Here is a 25,119-nt window from a genome sequence, read left to right on the forward strand (position 1 = left end):
ATGTCTTACTGATTCTCTAATCCTGGAAAGAGTATTGTGACTCTTGTTTCATGAGCTCCCTGGGTCTCCGCACCTCCCCCCTCCTCTGAGAGGGACCGACTCAGTTCACAGGAGACAGCTGCAGGCATGTCACACCTCACACCAATGATGACATGGCACGTGGATCAGCTGACCAGCCAGCATGCATCATTGCCTTTGCCACTTAGAAATCTTTGCAGTGATGCAGTTCTGCAGTCTTTGAGCTGCAACAGTAACACATTTCTAGGACTTCTGCATGCTGCTGTGTGAGAGGGCCTAGGTTAAAGATTTGTTATTAACTCATGTGCCATAAGCAATTCCACTGTCGAGAAATACAAACAGGTCGCGGCTGCAATGTGTGAAGGCAGATGTGTCTATTATCTCGCAGATTAAGCATGAAATTTTCGTTTCTGAATATTTCCATCTACTCCCCACTGCTGGACACTGGCTCATTGCCAGCATTCACATTTTATAGCCAATGTTTTAGAGTAGCCCCTTCATGAGTGTTCTTTTAACTGAAGTCCATACAATGGCCCACTGTACACAGCTATAGTCACAGTTCTCCTTCCTTTATTTCTATAACAGCAAGCGTCACAGACACACTTCTTTGTGACTTGTGTTTCTGAAGAATGATTTCCTTTTTGTAAATTTGTGTAACATTTTTTAGTGTGTGTGTATTCATGCACGGTTCGCCAGGAGATGTTAGAGAACAACTTGTGGGACTTAGTTCTGCCTTCCAAATGTGGTCCTGGGAATTGGACTCAGGTCCCTGGCTTGGCAGCAAGTGCTTTTACCATTTGAACTATCTCGCCAACTTGACATTTCCTGGCCACTGGGCCTTGCTCTTTCCATTGTCACCATACTGAGAAGTGCCTGGCACTGCCATTTTAGCAGAAAATATGGCCAATGTGAATTTGAAACAATTGTTTCCAAACAGCCATGGAAAAATTTTAGCACTTTAAACCAAAGGCCCTGCTTAAGTTGCAACATCCCTTGGGCAATAATCTCCGTGCTCTCCCGTTGTCCCCCAGCTGTTAGGTAAGAAACCTTGACGTTAGTGACTTAATTGTCTGTGAACCCATATGGTTGGGTCTCTGGAATCAATGGTCACTTGGGAATTTACATGCAAAAGATATATCCTTAGTCTATTAAACCTGTTTTGCCTGTATTTGCTACACTTACAATATCAATTCTGTTTATAAGTAGTTCTTTTCTAGAATGTTTAGCACCAAAAATTATTTAAGTTGCATTGAGAATTTTGAAATTCCACAAGATATTACCAACTTGTGGGCAGTAGACCTTGTAAACTACCAGGGAGAAGGCAGGTTAGTCCTAGCTCTCAGAGCACACGGAGCCGGTACCCAGCTAAAACGGGACTGTGGGAAGTGCTGGGGATGGGGAGATTTAGAAGGTCTTTTGGGATCAGAAAGCAAAGAAATGATGGGAGGGAGGGCCACGAGAGGAGGTCTCCGTGAGCCAGCACAAACGAAGCAGAGAGCTGTTGGGACTAAACCTTTGGAAGCTTCAGCGGGAGGTTGGGCCGGGTCAGAGTCCCTGTGGTGAACGTGTGGTCCAGTGCATCGCTGCTGAGGAGGTGGTGGGTGTGGAGGAAGGAGGAGGGAAGAGCTGTGACCATGAGAGGCATCTGCCTGCCCCAACCCGGTGGCCAGGAGTTACCCAGCTGTCAGCTGAAACAGAGAAGCCAAGAAATTTTGGAGTCTCGTTCTAAAAGTTGCTGGTTCTCAGTCAGGATTCCACTCAGCTCGCACGTGTGTCCAGGTCTGGGAAAAGCATCGTGCTTTCTCTTTCAGCTTTTCTACTCCAAGCTCACCGAGTACCTGGAGGATTTCCACATTTGGCTCTCGCTGTACAGCCAGCCCCCCTCCAGCAGCTACCTACTCACACAGCGGCTTGCTGTGTCCTTCTGCCTCCTGTGCGTCTATGCGTGCCTCACCGCCCTGGTCGCTGTGGGAGTTGGTGAACAGGTGGGAGGCAGCAGACCCTCCCGCAGTGACTTCCAAATCTCAGGCATGGAGTCTGTCCTTCTTTTAACGTGCAAAACTCACAGCTCCGGAGCTAGGAGCAGCAATCTAGCAGTATGAGGAATAGGCCAGCAGGTAACACGACTGGAATTAGAGCTGAGAAGGGTCTGCTAGTCCTCAACAGACTGCGGCCCTGTGAGAATCCACATCCTGGGTTCCATGCATGACATTCAGAGTGAACGGAAAGAAGCTAATCTTTCTGAAGATTTATTTTTATCATTTTATTATGGTTACATGTGATACAAAGAGGGAAAGAGAGGGGACCTTAGAGTCCAGAGGAGGGGTCAGACCTCCTGTGGCTGGAGTGACAGGTTGTCGTCTGTGAGCTGCCTGGTGTGGGTACTAGGAAACAAACCAAGGCCTGCTATAAGAGCACCACATTAACCGCTGAGCCGTCTCTCCGGCCCAAGGTTGTTTCCGATGATAAATTCAGGGTCATTCACGGGGCCAGTCCCTGGGTTCACATGCCCCCCCCCCCCAGACAGCTGGAGGAGACGCTGATAGCGGCTGTGTCAAGGTTGAGTTCAGTCATCTGTCAGAGGCCAAAGGGTGTGGCGAATCCTTTATGTGGCAGTAGACATGATCACACTTAAAGATATGCAGAATTTTAAACTATAATATGTTAGTAGAACTTGTGGCAATAAACAAAACATGACAAAGAATGTGATCGAGTGTCAAGGAGAGGCCTGCCATGTTCTCTGGGGAGCGTGGCTTCCTGAGGTCCTCCAGTAGCCTGATCCAGGTTGCCTTCTCGTCCTTTGCGGGGACATACTGAAGCTCTTGGCACCATATTGTGGGACTGTAGTCAGGACTTAGTCAGTTGAGTACGGGTCTTTTGCGTGTTTGGCTAGCATTTGTTTGGATGAGGAAAAGTGCATTTTGGCCTGTTCAACCCCCGGGGCGGAGGCAAGGCTTCTGGGAAAGGGGCCTTCAACTAAAACAGGAGTCGAGTTCATTTGGAGTTCTGCGTGTTTTGGGTTTGAATCAAGGGAACTAACCGTCATGTAACTGAACCGTTGCAGCGCTCCCTGGATGTGGGTCCCACTGTGGAATCCTTCAGTCTGGGTCTCCTGTGCACCACCCTGGCCTGTCCGCTCGCACAGCTCTTGTCACTGCTCTTCAGGTTCAGCAAGGTGTGTGTCCCCATGCTCCTGGGAGACCCCAGTGATGGAAGCCCTTACCAACCACCTCTTTACTTCACAGGCAACTGCAGGGCATGGACGGGCTGCACCACAGTGGCCTCTAGGAGGAGTGAAGACAGAGGCACCTCAGGGTATGGTGAACTAAAATCAGAAGCTGCCCTGGCAGTTGGCCTCAGGGGCCATTCTCTGAAGTAGGCAGTATATCCCCTGATTTCTGTCTGTCTTGTCCACTGAAAATAACATCACCAGATATATTTAAAGCCCCTTTTTTCTTGGACCATCATCCCTTGTAGACAATAATCTTGTAACCACCATTTTCCAAAATCATATGAATGATAGCCCTCCATCCCATGGCAGAAAACCATGGTTGTGTGTGGAGTAAATCCCTTCTCCAGAATCATGCTTTCTAGTAATTACCATTTGAAAACCTCAGATAGCCCCGCTTACCATTCTTTCCTCTTAAGGATCTTTTAAGTTTTTGGCTACACAATTTTCTCCTGCTCTGTGGCTTCCAGAGAGTAGCTCTGGATGGCTGAGGGCTTTCCCATGCCTGTATCAGGATGGAGACATCCAGAGTTCCCATCTCAGCTCTGTCTTGTCTCTCAGGCTCACTCTGGGGCACAAGAGGGAGAAGCAGCTCCCAGAGTACCATGCTGCACCTCATTCAGAGTCACACATTTGCTCTTCCCTCCCCTCCACCCCCTATCCCCCACCCCTGCACCCAAACAGGCTCTGATCACAGTGGGAGACAGAGTTGGAGGCAGCCATTCCAGGTAAGTCGCATGACATGCAGTCAATAACGCTACAGCACACAATGCTAAAAACTGGATTTCTCTGGCATCTTCCTGTGGCTGTGGTCTGGCCATAGTTAGACTCAGGGGCTGGTCCTCCAGAGACTGTAGGCCTTTTCCCAGGTCAAGAGATGGGAGTGACAACTAGGCAGGGTCAGGGAAGGGCAGCATCTGGAAAGTTGGGTGGGTGTGTCCAGTGAGATGCTGGTGACCGGGGAAGAGAAGGAGGAGAGACCGTGCTGCCCTTTCTGTAGACAGTGCTTGGGAGCCAGGTCTCTAGGGACCTGGGACTCTATGCAAATGAAGGACAACTTCTAATGTTATCATTGTGGTTGCATTGCACTGAGATTTTGCTTTGGGGATCTGTATGCTGGTGTCCTTGGGGTGCTGCTGCCCTTGGGTGCTGTGTCCTGGGATGCCGGTGCCCTTGGATGTTGGTGCCCTTGGATGCTGGTCCTCTTGCTATACTGGTGCTCTTAGGGGGGTTGTTCTCTGTGGTGGTGCATTGGGGCTTACCGGATTCCCACACTTTCCAGGCAGTGGCTCACTCTGGTGCACAGCTCCACCCACCCCTACCCCCCCCCCCCCGTTCCTATGCAAGATGCTCTCAGACCCTGCTTGCTCTGCATGCCACATGAACCCCTGACCCCCACCCCAAGCACTTGCCAAGGCTCTGGCCCTCATCCTCCAGCCATTTTTCCTTTGGTGAGTTTTGCAATCTATCAGCCTATCTATCTGCCTGGAGGTGCCTGGAGGACACCAGCATTGGCCTCCTGGTAGGAAGAGGAGAATGGAGGTTAGGAGCTGACTCAGAAAATGATGTCCTTCAAAAGCTTCCTGAAGCCTGGGCTTGACTGGGCCCCCACGTGACCATGCCTGCTCTCAGAGTTGGCTGCTAAGGACTCTAATGTTTCACAAACAGCAGCAAAAGTGGCACTGACTTGGCCTGACCTTGTCACAATTTCAGCATCCTGCATCAGACATTCTCCCAGCAACCGACGGAGCTTGGAGGATGGTGGCCAGTGGCAGTGGTGTGGCCTGTCCATCCTTTCTTGCTGTGAGAGAGAGGAACCACCAACCTCCTCCCAGTTCACAAGGTGAAGTCCCCCTATGGCTGTAACAACACCCGACTCCTGCTGACAGAACAGTGTTCTGTGCCCACACAGAGAGGCATAGCAAGCAGAATGCACTTGATCCAAATGTCACTAAGCATTCTGGTCCCCTCTAAAATCCAGGCCTAGGTGTGAGCCCAGGCCTATCTGAAGCCATGACGTCTGGCTTCGGTCCAGTCCTGCTGAGTCTGGCTTACAAGCCTGATCCAGTGCTTTTAAAAGTCAGTGTGAGACCTACACTTTAACTATTTTGAAGGTCAAAGCTCTATTTTTTTCTATGCAAATTAGAGCAACAGCTCCAGCCTCAAATTACGGCCAATGCTCATGAGCCAGAAAGAAGGGGAGACAAGAGGGGAGTCAGTAACTCCTGCCGGATCCAGGGTCTCAGGAACTAACTTTATCTGGTCTGATTGAAGGGACCGAAGGGCCTGCTGAACTGGCCTAGCAGAATGGAGGACAGGACGCCAGCATATAACTGGGGCTCTGGCCTGTATAACATGTGGACAACAGAGGCTTCGGGCAACAGTGGACACAGCTCTGTAGACAGTTGTCAGCAAGCACTGTGTGTTCAGCTGACTGAGGCCATGCCTGACTCATAGTGCCCACTAGGGGAGAAGGGAAAAATCATGTCTGTGTGTAAATGAGCACTCGGCTAGATAAACTTACAGTAATAGTGCTAATCGGCAGGCTGCCCCAAGAGTCCTGGCTGGATATGCTGGGCAGAGAGATGGGCTGGAAGCCAGAGCTCAGACGTCAGAAGCTGACTGTGGATTATGTAGAGGAATGACAGTTCAAGAAGCCCAGCTGCTGTGGCCAACTCTAAACTCCTCATTTCCCACTGCCACCTCTGCTCAAACAGGCAAGGTCCGAAGTCCCAGTTAAAAGATCATCATCATCAGGCAAGAGGAGCTCCCTCTTTGTCCGTTTGCTCTGTTTAGACTTTCACACTGATTAAATGAGAACCACCCACATGAGGAGGCCTATCCACTTGGTTCGGCCCACCTACTAAAGGTTGCGGTCCTCTGGAGCTTCCTCACAGCACACCTTGGCCCAACCAAGGTGACAAGCTTCCGCCACTCAGTGGGTGAGAATGACAAGGTCTGCTAACCTGCTGGTCTCTATCTTGCTCTTTCTTAGCTCCCAGCAGTGGTTTTAAAGGACCTGTGCCCCAGCGGTCAAGGGTCTGTCTGCTCTGGTCAAGATCTGTGGCTTGGGCCATCTGTGGGTCGGTGTCCCTGTCCTGTGGTTTGGGGACAGGATTCCTAGGCTACAGGTGAGTGGTTGAGAATTTTAGATAGCCTCAGGTGCTTGAGAGATGTCCAGGATCTGTGAAGAGTTGTGTGTGCTTCAGGGAACTCATATGCAGTTACCAATGTCTCTGTTTTCTCCCATACTCTATCCCTTCGAAAGGTGAATACAACCATATGCAAACCCAAAGGGTCACTCAGTCCTGCCAGGTCTTTACCAGAAGCTCTGTATAGACAGAGTCCTGAGTACTAAACAAGAAGCTATTGGGGGGGCACCAAAAAGTGGAGGGTGGGACATTGTGACACTAAGCTCATCAGAAGAAAAACTCTGATGTTGGCCAAAATCAACGATTGTTGTATGGTGTTGTTTGAAAAAAAAATGTATACTGTTGAGCAGGGCTATGATGACATATCCAAGATCCTAACCACTCCTTCCCACATGCTCCCTTTCTCCTGGCTCCTGTGTGGTTTTAGTCACCTCTGAAGACCGGAGGGACACCCCTGTGGCTCCAGAGAAGCCTACACTGTGTTCCTAAGCCACGAAGAGGAGGGGCCGACTAAGGCCCTTTCTTCCTGAAAATGTCTCTTCTCCCAACTGCATTCCTGAACATTTTGTGAAGACTAGGACAGGCACTAGGATTTTCTGCACACTTCAGTTTGCTTATCTGTAAAAGAGGACACTAGGTGTGCTTAATCCAGAGGCATAGGGGTGAAATACGGAGTCCTCAGTCCGGTCTTCATTTCAGGCCCTCTTACTCTTGTGCTGGCAAGTGTCAGAGAGGTTGGTGTTCCCTCAACAGGAAAGGACTCTGACGGGCAGACAGTCCTAGAACCCATCCCATAGCCCCTCCTCAACCACACCCCATGTCTCCCAGCAGTGAAGGCATCATGGCCCTCTGCCTGTAACTCTGTCTTCATGGATAGCTTACTCCACGGTGTCAACTGAGCCCTCTTCTGACAGGTTTGTGCCAGCACAGTGTGTGTGGTGGCTGCACCTGCTGCTTCTCTCTGTGGTCTGCTGCATGTTCGTCACCCAGCCACTCATGGTAAGAGACTCCTCTGTGGTGGAGGTGCCTTCATCGGCAGGGGACCGGGGAGGAGAGGGACCGGAGGGTGTGCTTTGATGGTGTGAGTCTTCTCTTTATAGCTTGATCTAGATGGGATAAGTTAATCTCGGAGCCAGGGCCCAGGCTAAGCTCCACCTCAGCCTGATACTCAGAGTCCTTATTTGAAAAAATCCCCTGAGAGATGAACCACTTGTTGAGGAAGCTGGGCCCGGGAGGCACCTTGGTGAAGGCCACACCCAGTGACTAGGTGCTGGGGACTTCCGGGTGGTGACTTCTCGTGTCTGTTTTGAACTGACATGAAGTCAGCTGGCAGTGCAGGACCAGGAAGAGGACCCTGTGTGGGAGGGGCACAGACAGACACCTGTGCTATGATACTTCTCTTCCAGATCTGTTTGGCAGCGCTGGCCTTTGCTTGGAAAAGGAAACATGACAGCCAGTTCTTTATTGAATCTTTGCATGATGCAACCAGGGACCTAGATTTGGAATTGGAAGAATACTCCAGAGCCCACATTCTTCATTCTGGCAGCTCCTGTAGTCCTGACAGTGCTGAGGAAGCCGGAAGGGTGAGCAGGAGCTGGAGGTTTCAGAGCTGCTCTGCTCCCACCCACCATGCAGATGGGAGCTCAGACCTTAGTTCAAATGTGGCTGTACTTTTGGTGCCCCACTGTGTGTGTGTGTGTGTGTGTGTGTGTGTGTGTGTGTGCTAATTTCTTATGCCTCCTTCCTTACCCAAATCCCAGTGAAATCAGAGTCACAGGATAATGAGTGCATTTGAAAATGAAGAGGCAAATGAGAAATATAATTTCCAGGCCCCAGTTTCAGAAAACGTCTAGATTGTTTGCTTTTCAATGCATACATAGAAAATACATAGCTCCGCCCTCTCCCCATGCTTCCACACAGACGTTAGCGGTCTCCATGTCCCAAGCATAGGCCCGCTTCATGCCTTCACTGGCCCCATCCTTCAACACTGTTGCTTCTGAGAAGGGACACTGCTCTACTCTCTACACACCTGCAGGCCCCCAATTCCCCTTGATTCTTCCAAGATTCGCTTCCCCTGTCAGCATAGGCACCTATGTTCAAGCATTAGGCAATCAGCGAGGTTCCTTTGCCAGCTAGTCTAGTCTCGAAGCTGAGAGGCCTTTGGGGAACTCAGTCCTGATCAGGCTCGACTCTCCAAACCTGTGCCTGTGCTCACCTTAAGCTGTGATGCTCCACCTTCGAGTCTCCTGCACACCCAGCCACGGTGCACAGTCCTCAGAACATAAGGCATACCCAAACCACAAGCCCAACCCCTAAGGCTCACTTTATAGTACTCGCTCTATATTTCTTAGAAGTCCAGCAGCTCCAGGAGGAAGGACTGAGGGCCCTAGGGACTGCTCCCTGAATGTGCATGGAATGGTAAGCAGATGAGTGAGAAATGAATGGGTGACTTTCCCATGGGTTTGGTGCTTGGCTAATGTTAGTCCTGCCCATAAACAGACGTAGCTACAACACAGAAGCCATAATGCTTTTATTGCACAAGGCAAACAAAGATCATTTCAGACTAAAAGTGCTTTTAAATCACTTTTCCAGTCTTTGAAGGTCTTTAATAGAAACTACTATTCAAATGTCAAAGGCAATTGCTCCTGTGATTGGACAGCAGTGGACACACCTCTCTTGTGAAGCTATGTTTTGTTATGGTCCAGATGCAATCCTTGCCAAAGTTGCTGGCTTAGGACATGAGTAGAGTTTTCAAATGGGCCTACTCCATCTCCTATTACCTCCCCAGCAACACAGTGTGTGTTAACTGTACAAAGTCCCTCTTTGTCCCCAGAATGTAAGACAGAGAGCAATGATGGTGGCTCTTGAGTTGGCAGGGACACCAAAGACCTCCCTCTTTCCAGTGCTGACCCCAGTGTCATGGTATTCTCCTCACCCCTCCCTCAGGTCTTGGCTGCTCGACAACGAGAACGCCACCTGCGCTGGGCTCAGCCACCATCCAGGGCCAAGTTCAGAGTGACCAGGGAGAGACTAAAGAAAGAGAGCCAGATGCAGGCATCCCTGAGGTGGGTGCAGACATGCCTGAGGTGGGCTCAGGCATCCCTGAGGTGGGTGCAGACATGCCTGAGGTGGGCTCAGGTCGTCCTGAGGTGGGTGCAGGGAGCCCCGAGGTGGGCACAGGCCAGAATGCAATGGGCTTTTTCTGGCTCTACCTTCTTTTTAGAAGGAACAGGAAGAGATCTCAGTCTGCACTTGGGAAAATCCTCCCAGGTTTCAGCCTATGCCAGAACACATGGGGCAGAGACTGGAGGAAGAAAACTGTTCTGCCACCTGCCTGTAACCAGTGGCCCAGAGCGCTGTACCTCAGCTGGCTCAGCCATGCAGACTCACGTGCCTCCCTACACATCACACTGCGTTCAGCACTAGACCTGTCATTCTGCTCCTCCAGATGGATGCACAGGGCAATGAAAATCCAAGAGCCAATGTTGTACCTCTTCATAGGCAGTGACTAGGCCCAGGGACAGATGTGTTCTGGGGCACAACATAAAATCTGTTCAAATTTTTAGATAAAACATGAGCTTACTAACTGAAATAAAGCTCTCCAAGTTAGACACAAGCCATGCTTCTTTCTATCAATGGTACCCATCCCCCTCCCTATATCTGGTGGATACTAATGGTAGTTCTTGGAAGAACCTTCTGCAAATACTAGTCAATACATGTCTCCCAGTTCTGAATTCTAGATTTCAGATTTCTTGCATCTGCCAAATATTTAGAAACTCCCAATATTTTTCCCACAACAGTGTTGCTAAAGTATGTAATGTCACCCCCAATGAATCATCTTTCTTAAAAATCTTCATTGTCACCTGCTAACAGTCAGCTCCCTTAAGTAAAGAACATATCCCAAAACAAATCCTTTTCCAAAGAAGAGAGTTGTGGCCTTACTAGAATGCCACATTTAAATTCTGGGGAGACAAGGCATGACAAAGGCTTTGAAACATGTTCAGTCTCCCCACAAAAACAGAGTAGTTAAATTACCCCCAACAAAACCACTGAAAACATACATGACAGACTTAAATGACCACCCCAACACACACACATGCACACTTCTATGTCAAAGTCACGTAGGTAGGGTAAGCATTGTATACTCAGTGCCCTGAGCACTGCGCCTCTGCAAGAGCAGGGCATGAAGGAAACTGGAGGCACCTGAGCATCTGAGAATGGAGGCGGGGGATCAGAAGCTCTCACACATGTAATGGAAAGCCAGAGATAGATATTGGGGTTCACGCTGAAGATCAGAGAAGCAAAGCATCTGAGCTATCAGAGAGTTCTTACCTCTTTCAGGCTGGGGCGATCCTGACCTCAACATGGCTGGAGACTGACTAATTGCCCAAAACTGAATGCCTGCTCCTATCTTATATACCTCTCTAGTGCTGGGCTTAAAGGCATGAGCTCTGTTTCTCTTTTAGACTGATTCGCTCTCATCTAGCCCTGGGTGGCCTTGAACTCACAGAGATCCATCTTTCTCTGTCTCCTGAGTCCTGGGATCAAAGGTGTGTACCACCACTGTCCAGCTTCTATGGCTGTGGCTGCCTTTGCATTCAGAACTTCAGTGACTTTATTAGGTCATAAACAATATTTCACCAAAAGGAGCTCCTGATGGGGTCTGTGCAGGGACTGTGCTGCTATACACCCCAGTTCACAGGTGCATGTAAGGGCTGGGTACCTGATGTCCACAGAGTTTGCTGAGCAGAGTAAAGCTGAGAAACCCAGCTCCCCAGGGGAAGCCATATGCTGAGAGAGCCACAGGCAGAGTCCACACCAAGGTGGGCACCCAAGAGCACAGCTAGATACTGTCGGTTCAGAAGGAGACAAAGCTGACTCTTTTTACAGCTGCCATGATAAAAGTCTGAGAAAATACCACCAGAAATGAAGTTTAAAAAAATCACAGGCAGTAAGAGAATTTAGTAAAGTAGCCAATAGCAAAATGAAGCATCACGAGCTACTGTCCTTTGCATGTTCAGTAAATCAGATAAAATGCGACGCCAGACTGTTTGGCACAGCAAAAAGACACATGTGTGGTGGTGTAACCTTAGTGGGAAATGCATAAAACACGCAGGAAAGTTCAGAAACAATCCTGAAAGATTCAAATGTAGACTGAAACCAGTGGGACACTTCAGTCCCTGCTGGCATCGTGCCTTCCTTTAGATTAGCAACTCACTGTAGGGATGCGCAGATGAGCAGTTGGATAGTTTTCCAACTTTTCCATTGCTGTTGTCCTTGAAAATAATTATTTATGGTGTAGGAGAAAGGAAACATGGATTCTAACTCAAAAAATACCAAAGGGCTGTAGTCTTCAACATGAATCAAAAGGCATAAGGATGAAGAACTTTTTTTTTAAGGAAAAGTGCTATTTTTCAGTTGTATCCACTTACAAAATAACTAGAGACAACCTGGCTCCTGATTTGAGGTCTGTGACAGAAAATGAACATGGAGTTCTCATCACTTCTGAACCAGGGAAGCAACTGAAAATGAGCATTCATTGCCTAGGACTCGGCAGTCACCGGAAGAGGCCCGTGTCTGTCAGAGGGGCAACGTGGCATCAGTTCAAAGGGTTCAAAGGCAGCACTTGTATGAACTGAAGTTCCTGAAATACATTTAATGCCATCAGTTTAGAGTGGCACCAAACTGAGTAAGACATACTCAGAAAACAGTTCTCTTAAGCGTTAGGTAAAGAAATTATCCATCCTGCCTTCGCTAATTAACTCTAGGGAGCATGCAGCAGGGGAAAGATTTTCTCTTCAGAGAGATGGTCCAGGGCTCATGAAAGCAAATAGCAGACTTAGAGCCTGAACACTTTTGCAGCTTTAAATAGGTTAGTGACTATAAGAATCACACACACACAGAGACGGGAGTCCTTCCTTCCTGTCCTTTCCACTTTGGTAGCCTGCAGCCTCCACTAAGACCACAGTGAATAATGACAGGATGAGGTAAACTGTAAGCCTACAGCACAGAGCACCAGCTTGCTCAACAAGCACTTGGCAAAGCAATCATAAAGAAATGGAGCTATGAACTGGCTGAGCAGAAACGTGACCGATGAATCTACCACATGCCAGACTAAGCAAGGAGAGCCATGGCTATCTCAACAGATGCACAAAAGGTGTCCAGCGCAATCAAGCAGCCATTCATGAAAGAAATAGGGAAAGTTCCACCAACCTGAAATAGGGAAGTTTCCATAAACAAATAAGGGTGCCAATGTCACCTAGCTGGCAAGTTTGCCCATGAAATGCTCTGGCATCAGAAACATGGTGGGGATGATCCTCTCATCATTTCTACTGAGCATCAGGTTGGAAATACGGTGACACAAGGGTAGGGTTGGAAGGAAGATCGGCGATTCAAAAGAAAAACAGCCAACAGCCTACTGGCCAGTGGCAAAAAAGGCACATGCTTCTAAGATAACAGTGTTAAAAACAACTGGGGGCTGAGGAGGTGACAGCTCCATCTCTGTACAAACATGAGGACCCGAGTTTCATCTCCAGCTCCCATGTGAAAACCAAGCATACACTTGAAATGCCAGCACTGGGGAAGTAGAGGCAGGAGAATCCCTGTCTAGCCAGTCTAGCAGAATTGGTGAGCCACAGGCTTCCTTGAGAAACCCTATATTAAAAATCAGGCAGACAGCTCATGAGGAACAACACCTGAAGTTCACACACACACACACACACACACACACACACACACACACACACACGACAGAAGATAACCAGAAGCATCTGAAAGAACACGCGCACACACACACATGCACGCACGCATGCACACACGCACGCACGCATGCACCTACACATGAAAACCTGCCCCCCCACACACACACAATATAAAGCAGCTAAACTTGTGCATGCCTGCAGTGAAGAATACTTGAACTTGAAATCACAGTGCTGCTTACAATAGCACTGAAGAAATCCAGGTATTCAAATGAAAATGTAAGCAAACACTCAGGGACTGTAAGCCCAAACCCACAAAACTCCGCAGGGGAAAAAATGAAGAAAGACTACACTATGCGTATCAACCCACAGAGGGCAGTGCATCCATGTGTTCCAAGGGATCTGCAGACTCATTGCGCTTACAGCCCAAATACCATGGACTATACAAAACGGACGTCAGCAAACTGGTCCCAAAATGAGTAAGGGGAACAAAGGAACCAGAATAACAAAAATCAATCCTGAAAAAGATTGAAGTTAGAAGACTGACACTGTGTAATTCTAATATATTCTATGTAGCTGCAGAAACTGCTGTGTCATTGGCCTAAACAATAGTCTCAGACCAATGAAACAGCCAAACGAACAGGCCCAGTTGGGTTTTCTGACAAAAACATAAAGACAATTCAGTGAACAAGTAAACAGTCTTTCCAAAAATGGACCCGGGAAAGCTGAATAAAGGAACACACTAACACGGATGTGTTGAAATCCTACCTCTAGCTAAGGAGCTATTGGCAACTGATAGATGGTGGAGGAAAGCCAGTTTCTGGTGTTTTTTTAAGGGTCTGGCCTAGGTAGGTTGATCAAACTCCCGTGGAAGACCACACGTTCCAAAGTATAAGGGCAGCACCAATTGTATTTGGTGGGGTAAACAAAAATAAAGACACGAAGTTGGATGGGTAGGGGTGGTGGGTGGGTCCAGTAGGAGCGGGTAAGGACTTGAATGTGATCAAAGTAGATTGTGTGAAGGTCTCCAAGAACTAATGAAGGTGGGGGATGATTCTTATAAACAAAGAGAAATGCAAACATTAATCCATCGCATGCCCTATGCTAACACATCCTAACAGGACATAGATACCCTGCTCCCTAACACACACTCTGGGGGGAAATAGGCCTGTAGACACACAGGGGCTCCAAAGATGCTAACTCTCGAATCTCTCCTCCCAGAGACCTCTCCATGCACAGCCTCACGCTGCTGCTGCTTCTGTTTATAACATATGGGAGATTCTGCCCAGGTGAATATTCTCTCAATCAAGCCATCAGGAAGGGATTTACAAGGTAGGAGGTTTGGAGAGCTCTTGCAGATCTGGAGGGGGCGTTTGCACTAGTCCATGGTCCCTGCACTAACCCATACCCAAAGAGAACGCCAAGCTCTGGGTTCCAGAAACTGTTTTGTTCACTTTGTTCCAGAAGGGGGAGCCCTATAGACCCTCTAGTCACTCCGTCATTTTACCTGTACAGACTATGCTTAGAGAAGGTTTTCATCAAGACCTGCATATGAAGTCTGGGAAAGGCTGTTTAATTATCCACATTAACAGAAGGCTGGGCAGGTGCTTGGCATCTCATGTGGGGTCAACAGTGAAAGAAATTCTCAGAACAAGAGGGTCATATCATCTATTTTGCAGAAAAACATTGTTCTTCAACCAAAGGCTACAGTCGCAATCTATGGTTTGTGGCATCCAAAGTGGCCACGCGCTGTCAGGTTCTCTGCCACGCCTCTAGTGTTCACTCGCTCTTTCACTTCCAAAGCGACAGGTGCCCACCCTAGGTAAACACTAACCAAGTCAGCATGCCAAGGCAGGGCCATGTGGATATTTTGGGGGTCTTGACACCGCTGAGATTAGGGTGCCCAAGGAGATGAGTGGACACACTTAGTTGAACATTCCTTTGTCATTGGATTTTGCTAACCCAGGCAATTTCTCCAAGGCACTTGACTCTAGCAATCTGAATAATTGCTTGTTTTCTAGTGGCAGGGAATTTAGCAACTCTCCAAGTTCAGGGGTTTCCTTTCTGTAGAGAATATGTTAATACCCATTTCTGTCGCATTTTTATGAATATGTTGCCTTAGATTCTCATCCAGTTTTATATAAATATATTTGTCACATTTAGGGCCAGGAGAGGATGGTAGTAAAATCCATTTCATCTTTTTGATTGAAGGACATATTTTTCGATTGTATAAGACAGGGGAACACGGATCCCTTGTTAGATGGGGACTCACAAATGCCACTCCCTTTATTTTTATAATTTCACAGCTCTTTAATAAGGTGCTGCCTGGAAGTCCCAGTACTTGGAATTGCCATGGCTCAATAATCCCACCTCTTAGACTGCAGCTCTAGGGAAGCTATGTGGTATTTTCTATGCCCCATTTGGCAAAGCCACAGTTACCTTCCACCTTGACAACTTATTTCTTCCAGTTGAACATGTACATAGACTGTGCCAGGAGGGGGCACTGTGAGCAAAACAAAGAGACCAAAGGGGTCATTTTCTGTAGATACAGAAATCAAAACACTACAAACACCGATTTGGCTAATTTACTTCTATCTCACATTTCATGATTTCCTTTTTACTTGGCATTTCTCATATGCCTCTTGATAGTCAATTCAGAAATATTCCAGCTGAGATAACATGTGTAAGAAAGCTATGTGCGCTTGGCCTGATATGCTCAGGTAAACCTTTGAGATGTTGACCCAGATGGGCTTAAACTCTTTATGTTTCCCACAACGAAGAGAAATCTCACTGCCTCTTACAGTTCTGGTCACCAGACAGGGCTATTTCATATATACTGGTTCAAAATGGAATGTTTAAAGTGGGTCCTGTCTGCCTACCCATCCCCCAGTACCTAATCCTAAAAATCAACAAGTCCAGAGAGGCTGTTATTTGTAGCATTCCAGAGAGAGCTGAGGACCAAGCCCAGGAGAAGCAATCCTATGGAATCCGGGGAAGCCTGTCTTGGCTCCCTGTAACAGGAAGTCCTTTGCCTCAGGCTGCAGTGTCCTCCTCTATAAAGCTCAGAAGATGTGAGTCTAGAACTCTGTCTTCAACAACAAAATACTACTCTGAAGCAGACTGTGTGACATTTAGTCTGTATTTGAAGTGCTTCTGTACTCTTAAGTCTTCTTGAAATCCCAAGACAACCAAACGGAAACCACAGTGAGGCACCGGTGACAGGAAGTGGAGCCAGGCTCCATCCCGTGAGCTCCGGTCTCTTCTCCTCCAAGACTGGACTGCCGCTGCTACGGGCCCATTTGATAGAATCGCTGTAATTAATACCCACAGGACCAGGACATGCTTGGACCCTTCGGTTCACTTCCTGCTCTCCAGTATGCCAGGAAGGAGCAGGAGATGATTCCTGTGAAGGAGAGATGTCTGAGCTCTGGGTTACAATGCAGTGTCTCTTTAATGATGTCCGGACAGGGAGCTAATGCTTACACAAGCTTGGGGTAGGGGTGCAGTTTGGTGATAGATTACAAGCTTTAATACGGGCAAAGCTGCCTTGGTGTTGATCTCCCAGCACCTCAAAGGTATTATGCGGGGCTGGAGGAACGATGGCTCAGCCGTCAAGAGCACTGGCTGCTCTTCCGGAGGATTCTGTTCTGTTTCTCACACCCAGGTGGCTGCTTGTAACCATCTGTAACTCTAGTCCCAGGGGACCCACTGCCCCCTTCTGGCCTCCAAAGACACCAGGCACATATGTGCATGCAAGGAAAACACCCATACATACAAAAATAAACTTTAAAAGTTTTAAGTATTGTGGGAACTCAGTGTGGCTATTAAAAATGTACCCCAGTCTGCTTTCTAAAACAGATATGGAGCATCCTAAGTGACAGAGAGGAATGCAGTCAGTTTGTCTGCCAAATGTCCCTGCCTGTCTCCGGCTCTCCCACCTTCTCTTTGCAGAGGGCTCTCTCCCAAAGGTGGTAAATGTTTCCAGGGTTTCATCAGCTTTATTTGTGGCCCCACCCTAGCTCCGCCCCTTTCTACCCTCCTTCCGGGAAATGTACTGCTACTCACTCCATCGAAGCCTCCAGATACCTCAGCAGTTCCCCAACTTGCTCAGAATTTCATGTTTGGCCAAATTTCCAGAGAAGTGTGAGATTCAGAACTAGCAGCTGGTAGTCAGACCACATAGATTAGACTCCAAACTTTCAAAACAACAGAAAAAAAAATACTCGAACGGCTAGAAAAGGGAACGAGAGCGAGAGAAGGCTCTATGGTTAAGAGCAGTGCTCTCCCGGAGGACCCAGGTTTGTTTCCCAGCATCCATGGCCAGCAGCACCACAGCTGCCTGGAGCTCCAGCTGCAGGGGACTCGGTTCTCTCATTTGACCCCCGCAGTTACCTGTGCACACATTTCACACGCGCAGACCTCCTCTCTCTCTCTCTCTCTCTCTCTCTCTCTCTCTCTCTCTCTCTCTCTCTCTCTCTCTCTCTCTCACACACACTCTCTCTCTCTCTATCTCTCTCTCACACACACACACACACACTCTCTCTCTCTATCTCACACACACACACACACACACACACGCACACTCGCGCTCTATCTATCACACATACACACATTTATGACACGCACACGGGACAGGTAGAGAGAAATTTTGAAGAAGGAAGGAGAAGGAAGGAAAGAAGGAAAGGAAGGAAAGAAGGAACGAACGAACGAGAACCAGTCAGATCACTGGCTTCTGGGCTTTTGCTCACACATGCTATGGGAATGTTGAACAGATTTATAATATTTATAAATTGCTGATGGGGGATTTGTTTCTCTCTATTAACATATTTGAAGACTTTTCCTGGCCTGTGTGTAGACCAAAGTTTCTGTCCCGCCTGGTCCTGCAGCCATTTAGTCCCAAATAAACACACAGAAGTTTATATCAATTATAAACTGTTTTGCCAATAGCTCAGACTTCTTATTGGCTAGCTCTCTCTTAATTAATAACCCATTTCTATTAATCTATGTATCTCCACATGGTCTTGGCTTACTGGTGATGCCCAAGTCTCCTGCTTCCTCAGCAACTATATGGTGTCTCCCTGGACTCTGCCTACTACCTTTCTCTTCCCTGTTTGGATTTCCCACCTAGCTAAATCCTGCTTGTCCATTGGCCAAAACAGCTTTATTCATCAACCAATAAGAGGAACATATACTCACAGAATACAGAAGGACACCCCATCACCTTTGGATTTTTTATTAAACTGTCCAGCTATTTTTTCCTAACATGGTTTGTAAGGTATGACAGCACGCTTTTTTTCTGTCACCTCTGAAAGTCACCCTTTAGGAGTCCCTGCCCACAACCTGGCCAAGCTCTCTGGCAGGAAGCACTGGCCTGCCGGCTTCTGTGGTGTGAATGCTTCTGCTGTGGCTCTCCTTACATGACAGAGGCCATGTCCCTGAACATGGAGTTGAGAGGACTGCAGCTGGCTTTCTGCCTGGCGCACACAAGCTCAAGTGACCGGCTCTGTGTAGCTCACTTAGCCTCCCTGGACCTTAGCTCAGCTGACCGCCCTGGACCTTAGCTCAGCTGACCTCCCTGGACCTTAGCTCAGCTGACCTTCCTGGATCTTAGCTCAGCTGACCTCCCTGGACCTTAGCTCAGCTGATCTTCCCTGGACCTTAGCTCAGCTGACCCCCCACCAAAAGCATCACACTTGCTGACCTCAGCTAAGGCAAAGCCTACTTCATTATCAACTGTTGAGCATCTCATGGATTTCGATGCTGTGCTAGAAATAAAAAATAGAAGTGTTGGTGGGTGGAATTTTGTACCATTGTAAAGTCAAAATAATGTCAGTACAAACTTTTATTATAAGCTGCACATACATGCATACATACAAACACAATTTGTTTCCCCACCGAAGGACAGGAATCTGGTCTTGTTTCCCAGTGTCTAGAAGAGTGTCCAGTACTTAGCAATTACACAGTAGTGTTTTTTGGTGAATGAGCGAGTGAATAAACAAGAGATTTTTTTCCTGCTGTTTCTCCCGCCTCAGCCACTTCAAAGTGAAATCTGGGTTATACCTCATGTTGCAATTTGCTTTGACTTAATCCTCACAGAGCAGTACCTAGACTGTGAGTGGGAGAAGAAGAAATGGCAGGAAAAAGGCAACCAACTCCCCCCCCTCCTTGGAATTGCTCTTACGGTTTTGTAATTTTGTTCTGTTCTTGGATTGAGAAATGCCAGGCACTCCTTTGGGAACCTCAGCAGCACAGATGACTGGTGGGACTGGACTGTGAGCACGCTGCTGGACGGGCTGTACCCAGAGGGACCTGCTACGGGAGCCTCGGGGACTCAGGTGGGCGTCCATTTCCTGTGTCAGGGAGAGGAACCTTGAGGCAGCACAGGGTCTGCTCCGTGGGCACCATGGCAGGCAAAGAAACCTGTTAGTCTCCTGAGACTCCATGATGGCCCCTGATGGCCTCCTAGGCCATTCACGCCCTCCATTCAACCCTTGCCAGTCCAACAGGGTCTGGACACACTTAACAGGAGTTCAGGGTGAGACCGAGGAAGAAGCCAGCTTATTGTTAGCATGACAAGGACTCATGAGTCCCCAGAGCAGAAGAGGAGCCCACTGCAAAGGCAGCATCATTAGGGAAGTTTCCAGAAAAGGGGCAAAGCTGGTCCTGAATTTGTAATGTCCCATCCCTCAGTCATAGTTGACTTTCTCCCCCTTTTGAAAAATACAAGCTCTTGGCCCTACATTCCTCAAACATTTTGTCCCTTATTTCGTTTTCTTGTGTTCTGTGAGTGTCATGGAGTCGCCTGGGGTCATTCACATGAGGGGGACTTCAAGGGGAAGACATTTGAATGCTTTCTTTTTCCAGAGGATGCTGAGGAGGGGCTGTTGGCTGCATCTGCAGAAGGTTGGTTTCTGGGGTGCTGGTTGCATCCTCCCTCAGGTTTTCAGTGAACTTCTGAGGTTGCAGATGGGGTGCCTCCCCAGCCTTGTCACCAATGCTGTACAGTGGCCATCAAAACTCGCAGTGCTCTTACAGTCCGAGTCTCACCCTCTTTCAGCCCGGAGCTCTCAGAGGGCGGTGCCATCTAATAGGCCCTTCTGTGATCCAGCAGTGGAAGGTTTCTTCTGGTGCTGCGTGCACAGTAAGTACATCAGAAGACTTGGGGGCAGGGCTGGCAGATCAGCAAGGCTCAGACTCTTGGGGAGGTAGTGTGAGATTTCCAGCTGCCACGGTCAACTTTCCTCCCGCCCTTTCCAAGCACTCTCTTGCACCCTCTGCATTCTTCCCCAGAACCATTCTCTTCACTTCTAGAGCTGGCATTCTGGACAAAGAAGGATTTCTTCTAAAACTCTGAAACTAGAATTTCTTTGTATTTTTTTCTGATGGGGAAGGGTCCCCAGAGACAGCATCACTCCATAACACAGTGTTCTACAGACTGGCCAGCCCCTCACAGCCAACTCCTCAGCCGCAGCCATCAGTGGGCATAGCCTTGATCTTTCCAGTTTGAGACATAATCCAGAGATTGAGAAGTAGGCTGGAGAATGGTCCTTGAGAGTAGCAGGGTCCCTGACTGCTGTATTCTGTGTGGGTGGAGCTTGGGAGTCCCACAATGCAGACGGACTTGGGGACAGAGATCACTTGGGGTTACTTGAATGATGGTTTGTGCTCTAGCCTCCCAGGCCAGTCTCAGAGCTCATGGAAGATGCACTATCTACAAGTACTCATGACCTTGACCTTGAGAACCGAAACGTGACCCCTGGTGGTCCTGAAGTCTGTGGAGAGAAGAAGGAGAGCTTCATGCACAGTCTAGGAAGAACAAGGTCAGTAAGAGGCTCCGACCCTGTGTTGCTAGGTGAGGCATGTCTGCTGCAAGCTCAACTTCTGGGCAGGCCCCGAAAGGGCCAACAATTCTCAGGCTTCAGAGCAGTGGTGTGGAAGAACTCAGACTCCAGTGCTCAGACCCAAGTACATAAAGGAGAACAGAATGGGACATTCTTTAAAAGTAGCTGCCAGAGCTTGCAGAGTCATGGACTCTTTGTCCTTTGCTCACTGAGTGCCAAGCGGGGAGCTCACGTGGTCTTGATTTCAGCCACTAACTCCCAGAGGAACACAGATGCTGCCTTGAGCTGCATTGAGCAAATGAGGAGTGGGACTCCCAGCATGTGTAGATGCAGCACACACAAATGCAGCACGTATAGATACTGCATGTATAGATGCAGCACGGATAGATGCAGCATGTATAGATACTGCATGCATAGATGCAGCATGGACAGATGCATCATGGATAGATATAGCATGTATAAATGCAGCATTATAAATGCAGCATGTATAGATGCATCAGGTACATCATGTACAGATGCAGCATGGATAGATACTGCATGCATAGATGCAGCATGCATAGATGCAGCAGGTACATCGTGCACAGATGCTGCACAGTTAGATACAGCAGGGATAGATGCAGCAGGTACATCATGCACAGATGCAGCATGGATAGATGCAGCGTGCACACACCATGCTTCCTGTAGCCCAGAGCCTGTAGTCAGGAGCCTTGCAAGTTCCACAGGATGCCCTTGGCCCAGGTCATGGCACAGCCTTCATCACAGCACAGGGCTTTGCATAGGAAGTCCATCTGTGCAGTCGTAGTAGTGTGCCAGCAAAATTAAAAACAGGACATGATTTGCTACTAAATATGAATTGGTAAGGTAGGGTTTCTTTCTATCTGTGCAGTCCACTGTGAAAAGAAGGATGTCATCCGTGATTCAGAAACGAGGAAGAGGAGGGAAAAAAAGGGACAGTGGGCTCCTGGTGGAGGCCCTAGGTCACAGGAGGACTGTCTGTGCAGTAATCAGAAGCCTAGGGGTTATCTGTCCCCATGAAGGCTTGCACTAGGTGTATGGGGCATGGTGCCACAAATGGGTTTTCCTGCCCTCCCTCTGAACCTGAGCTGTCTTCCAGGCATGAAGCACACTCCGCCCTGACAGCCCTGAGGGCCAACAGGTGGATAGACCATAGCACCCGGGCCATGTATGTGCACTTCACTCTCTACAACCCTCCAATGAGACTCTTCACGAGTGTGACCCTAGGTGCAGAGTTTCTCCCCACGGGAGGTCTTGTCCCCTCATCCCTGGTAGAGTCATTCAGCATCTTCGACAGTGATTCAGTCCCACAGTCCCTTCTTATGCTTTCTGAGGTGAGTTCACCTGCCCTGGGGCCCCTGGATTGGCACAGATCGCTGGGGTTTCACACAGCTAAATACCCCTGCAGGCTAAATATGTTCTACCTCCATGAAACTAGGGCGCTCCCTAGTTTCCTCAATGGGGAAACCAACCATCACATACAAAATGAGCATAAGTATTCAATTGCCTCAAGGTACTAAACTCATCATGGAATCTTAGTCAGCCCCGGACACCAGAACAACATACTGTCATTCCGCACTGTCCAACATTTAACTTTTATAATCACCCATAATCTGAAAATATGGAGTGGAATATTCCAGAAGTGAATGATACCTACATTTTAAACAACCTTACAGTATACTGCGGTGTAATTACTGTGTGTTGTTATGATTGTTCTATTTTATTATTGGTCATTGCTGTTAATCAGTTACTATGTCAAATTTAGAAATTAAGCTTTATCATAGCTATCTACGTGTTTATAAGAAAGATCTGGTATTAATAGGGTTTGTCACTACTGAAATTTCCGACAGCCACTGGGGTCTGCCACATATCCCTGTCACATGAATAGGATTACTTACTGCTCAATGGCTGGGAGGCTTAAATAGCAGGCACCCATTCAACAAAGATCTGGCAGCTAGAAACCCAAGATCAAGTGCTGGGAATGCTGGGCTGTAGCGAAGACCCCTTCCTTGCTGGTGAGAAGCCATCTTCTCCCCATGTCACATAGCCTGGCTCCATTTCCGCACCAGTGAACAAAGAGAGAGTGTGTGCCCTGTGGGCCTCGAGTGTATATATAGAGAGAGTGTGCCCTGTGAGCCTCAAGTGTGTATAGAGAGTGTGTGCCCTGTGGGCCTCGAGTGTGTATAGAGAGAGTGTGCCCTGTGGGCCTCGAGTGTGTGTATAGAGAGTGTGTGCCCTGTGGGCCTCGAGTGTGTATAGAGTGCCCTGTGGGCCTCGAGTGTGTATAGAGAGAGTGTGCCCTGTGGGCCTCGAGTGTGTATAGAGAGTCTGTGCCCTGTGGGCCTCAAGTGTGTATAGAGAGTGTGTGCCCTGTGGGCCTCGAGTGTGTATAGAGAGAGTGTGCCCTGTGGGTCTCGAGTGTGTGTATAGAGAGAGTGTGCCCTGTGGGTCTCGAGTGTGTGTGTAGAGAGTGTGTGCCCTGTGGGCCTCGAGTGTGTGTATAGAGAGAGTGTGTGCCCTGTGGGCCTCGAGTGTGTATAGAGAGTGTGTGCCCTGTGGGCCTCGAGTGTGTGTATAGAGAGAGTGTGCCCTGTGGGCCTCGAGTGTGTGTATAGAGAGTGTGTGCCCTGTGGGCCTCGAGTGTGTGTATAGAGAGAGTGTGCCCTGTGGGCCTCGAGTGTGTGTGTAGAGAGTGTGTGCCCTGTGGGTCTCGAGTGTGTGTATAGAGAGAGTGTGTGCCCTGTGGGCCTCGAGTGTGTGTATAGAGAGTGTGTGCCCTGTGGGTCTCGAGTGTGTGTATAGAGAGAGTGTGTGCCCTGTGGGTCTCGAGTGTGTGTATAGAGAGAGTGTGCCCTGTGGGCCTCGAGTGTGTGTATAGAGAGTGTGTGCCCTGTGGGCCTCGAGTGTGTGTATAGAGAGTGTGTGTATAGAGAGAGTGTGCCCTGTGGGCCTCAAGTGTGTGTGTAGAGAGAGTGTGTGTATAGAGAGAGTGTGTATAGAGAGAGTGTGCCCTGTGGGTCTCGAGTGTGTGTATAGAGAGAGTGTGCCCTGTGGGCCTCGAGTGTGTGTATAGAGAGTGTGTGCCCTGTGGGCCTCGAGTGTGTGTATAGAGAGAGTGTGCCCTGTGGGCCTCGAGTGTGTGTATAGACCCTAATATTATAGAAACATGGTCCCACCTCATGCTTGCACTTAGCCAACTATTTCCAATGAGGCGGGCTTCCAAATAGAGACAATATGGGGTTTGAGGCTCCAAAACATTACTCTGGGGATATCTGGCTGCCCCCCACCCCGTCCATAGCACCGGGTGTCAATGATTCACGTTGCTTTGCTGAACAGCCAAAAGCCTCAGCAGCCACCCTCCATGGCTTGCCTCTGCCTTTGTATCTTCTTATTCCGTGTTTCTCTCCGAACAACCGTGTTCTGCTGTTGGTCAAGTCTACTTGGCTTCAGGAAGGGAAGGGGTCTGAGGGCTGTTAGAGACAGCCAGGGCTAAGACAGGAATGGAGGATAAGCCAGAAGCACAAGTGTGGGTTACTGGGGAGGGCTGGGATAGAAGAGGCTCTTGCCTTGGGCACCAAAAAAGGAAAAAAATAAATAATCAGAAAACAAGGTAAATAGTATATTAGCGTGATACCTTAACTGTCAGAATACATGCAGAAAAAAAAAAAAAGAAGCCATGTTGGGCAAAACCAGATCAGTTTCCTGCCCTTTTTTTTTCTTTTTTTTTCTTTTCTTTTTGTCTCTGTACTACAGAGAAAATGAAGACAGCAACCGTGTAGCCCCTCTGATGTAGTCTCCATTGTGAAGAACAATGGCACTCAGGAATTTTTATCTGGAAGGAAAATACGTTTATCAAGAGTCTTGCCAACACTACTTCCAACGTCACTATGTTTTCCCTCTGTAACGCAGAGGCCGTCTTTGGGATGATGTGACAAAGTACGGTTTCACGCCTTCCCTTAGCACTCAAAGCCAGCTTGGTTCTGATTACGTTTGCAGTTTATTAGCGTGGATCCACAAAGGCACAGTACACATAGAAGGATGGAGACTGTACAAAGGCCATGCTCACGGGTTTCCATTTCCCGTAAACTTGTGAATCAGTGCCAGGCTGGCATGGTGAGCTGGCAGTGGCTGTGGACACCCCAGGCCTTGTTCCCACGCCTGCAGGG

The 25,119-nt window shown here is 48.4% G+C and overlaps 1 protein-coding gene across 1 annotated transcript in view; it reads left to right on the forward strand.

Annotated features, from left to right (window-relative positions):
- Positions 1–25,119, forward strand: part of Pkd1l1 (polycystin 1 like 1, transient receptor potential channel interacting) — a 131,689-nt gene that overhangs the window by 82,739 nt on the left and 23,831 nt on the right. Inside the window, exons 37-50 of the mRNA XM_040746627.1 lie at positions 1,830–2,003; positions 3,083–3,193; positions 3,264–3,333; positions 3,932–3,975; positions 4,961–5,090; positions 6,243–6,378; positions 7,314–7,398; positions 7,806–7,982; positions 9,346–9,464; positions 14,319–14,429; positions 19,312–19,432; positions 20,155–20,238; positions 20,769–20,917; positions 22,053–22,287. Coding sequence (XP_040602561.1) covers positions 1,830–2,003; positions 3,083–3,193; positions 3,264–3,333; positions 3,932–3,975; positions 4,961–5,090; positions 6,243–6,378; positions 7,314–7,398; positions 7,806–7,982; positions 9,346–9,464; positions 14,319–14,429; positions 19,312–19,432; positions 20,155–20,238; positions 20,769–20,917; positions 22,053–22,287 — 1,746 coding nt within the window. The remainder of the gene's footprint in view (positions 1–1,829; positions 2,004–3,082; positions 3,194–3,263; positions 3,334–3,931; positions 3,976–4,960; positions 5,091–6,242; positions 6,379–7,313; positions 7,399–7,805; positions 7,983–9,345; positions 9,465–14,318; positions 14,430–19,311; positions 19,433–20,154; positions 20,239–20,768; positions 20,918–22,052; positions 22,288–25,119) is intronic.

The sequence above is a fragment of the Mesocricetus auratus genome, unplaced genomic scaffold (assembly GCF_017639785.1).
Source record: "Mesocricetus auratus isolate SY011 unplaced genomic scaffold, BCM_Maur_2.0 Super-Scaffold_100006, whole genome shotgun sequence".
NCBI lineage: Eukaryota > Metazoa > Chordata > Mammalia > Rodentia > Cricetidae > Mesocricetus > Mesocricetus auratus.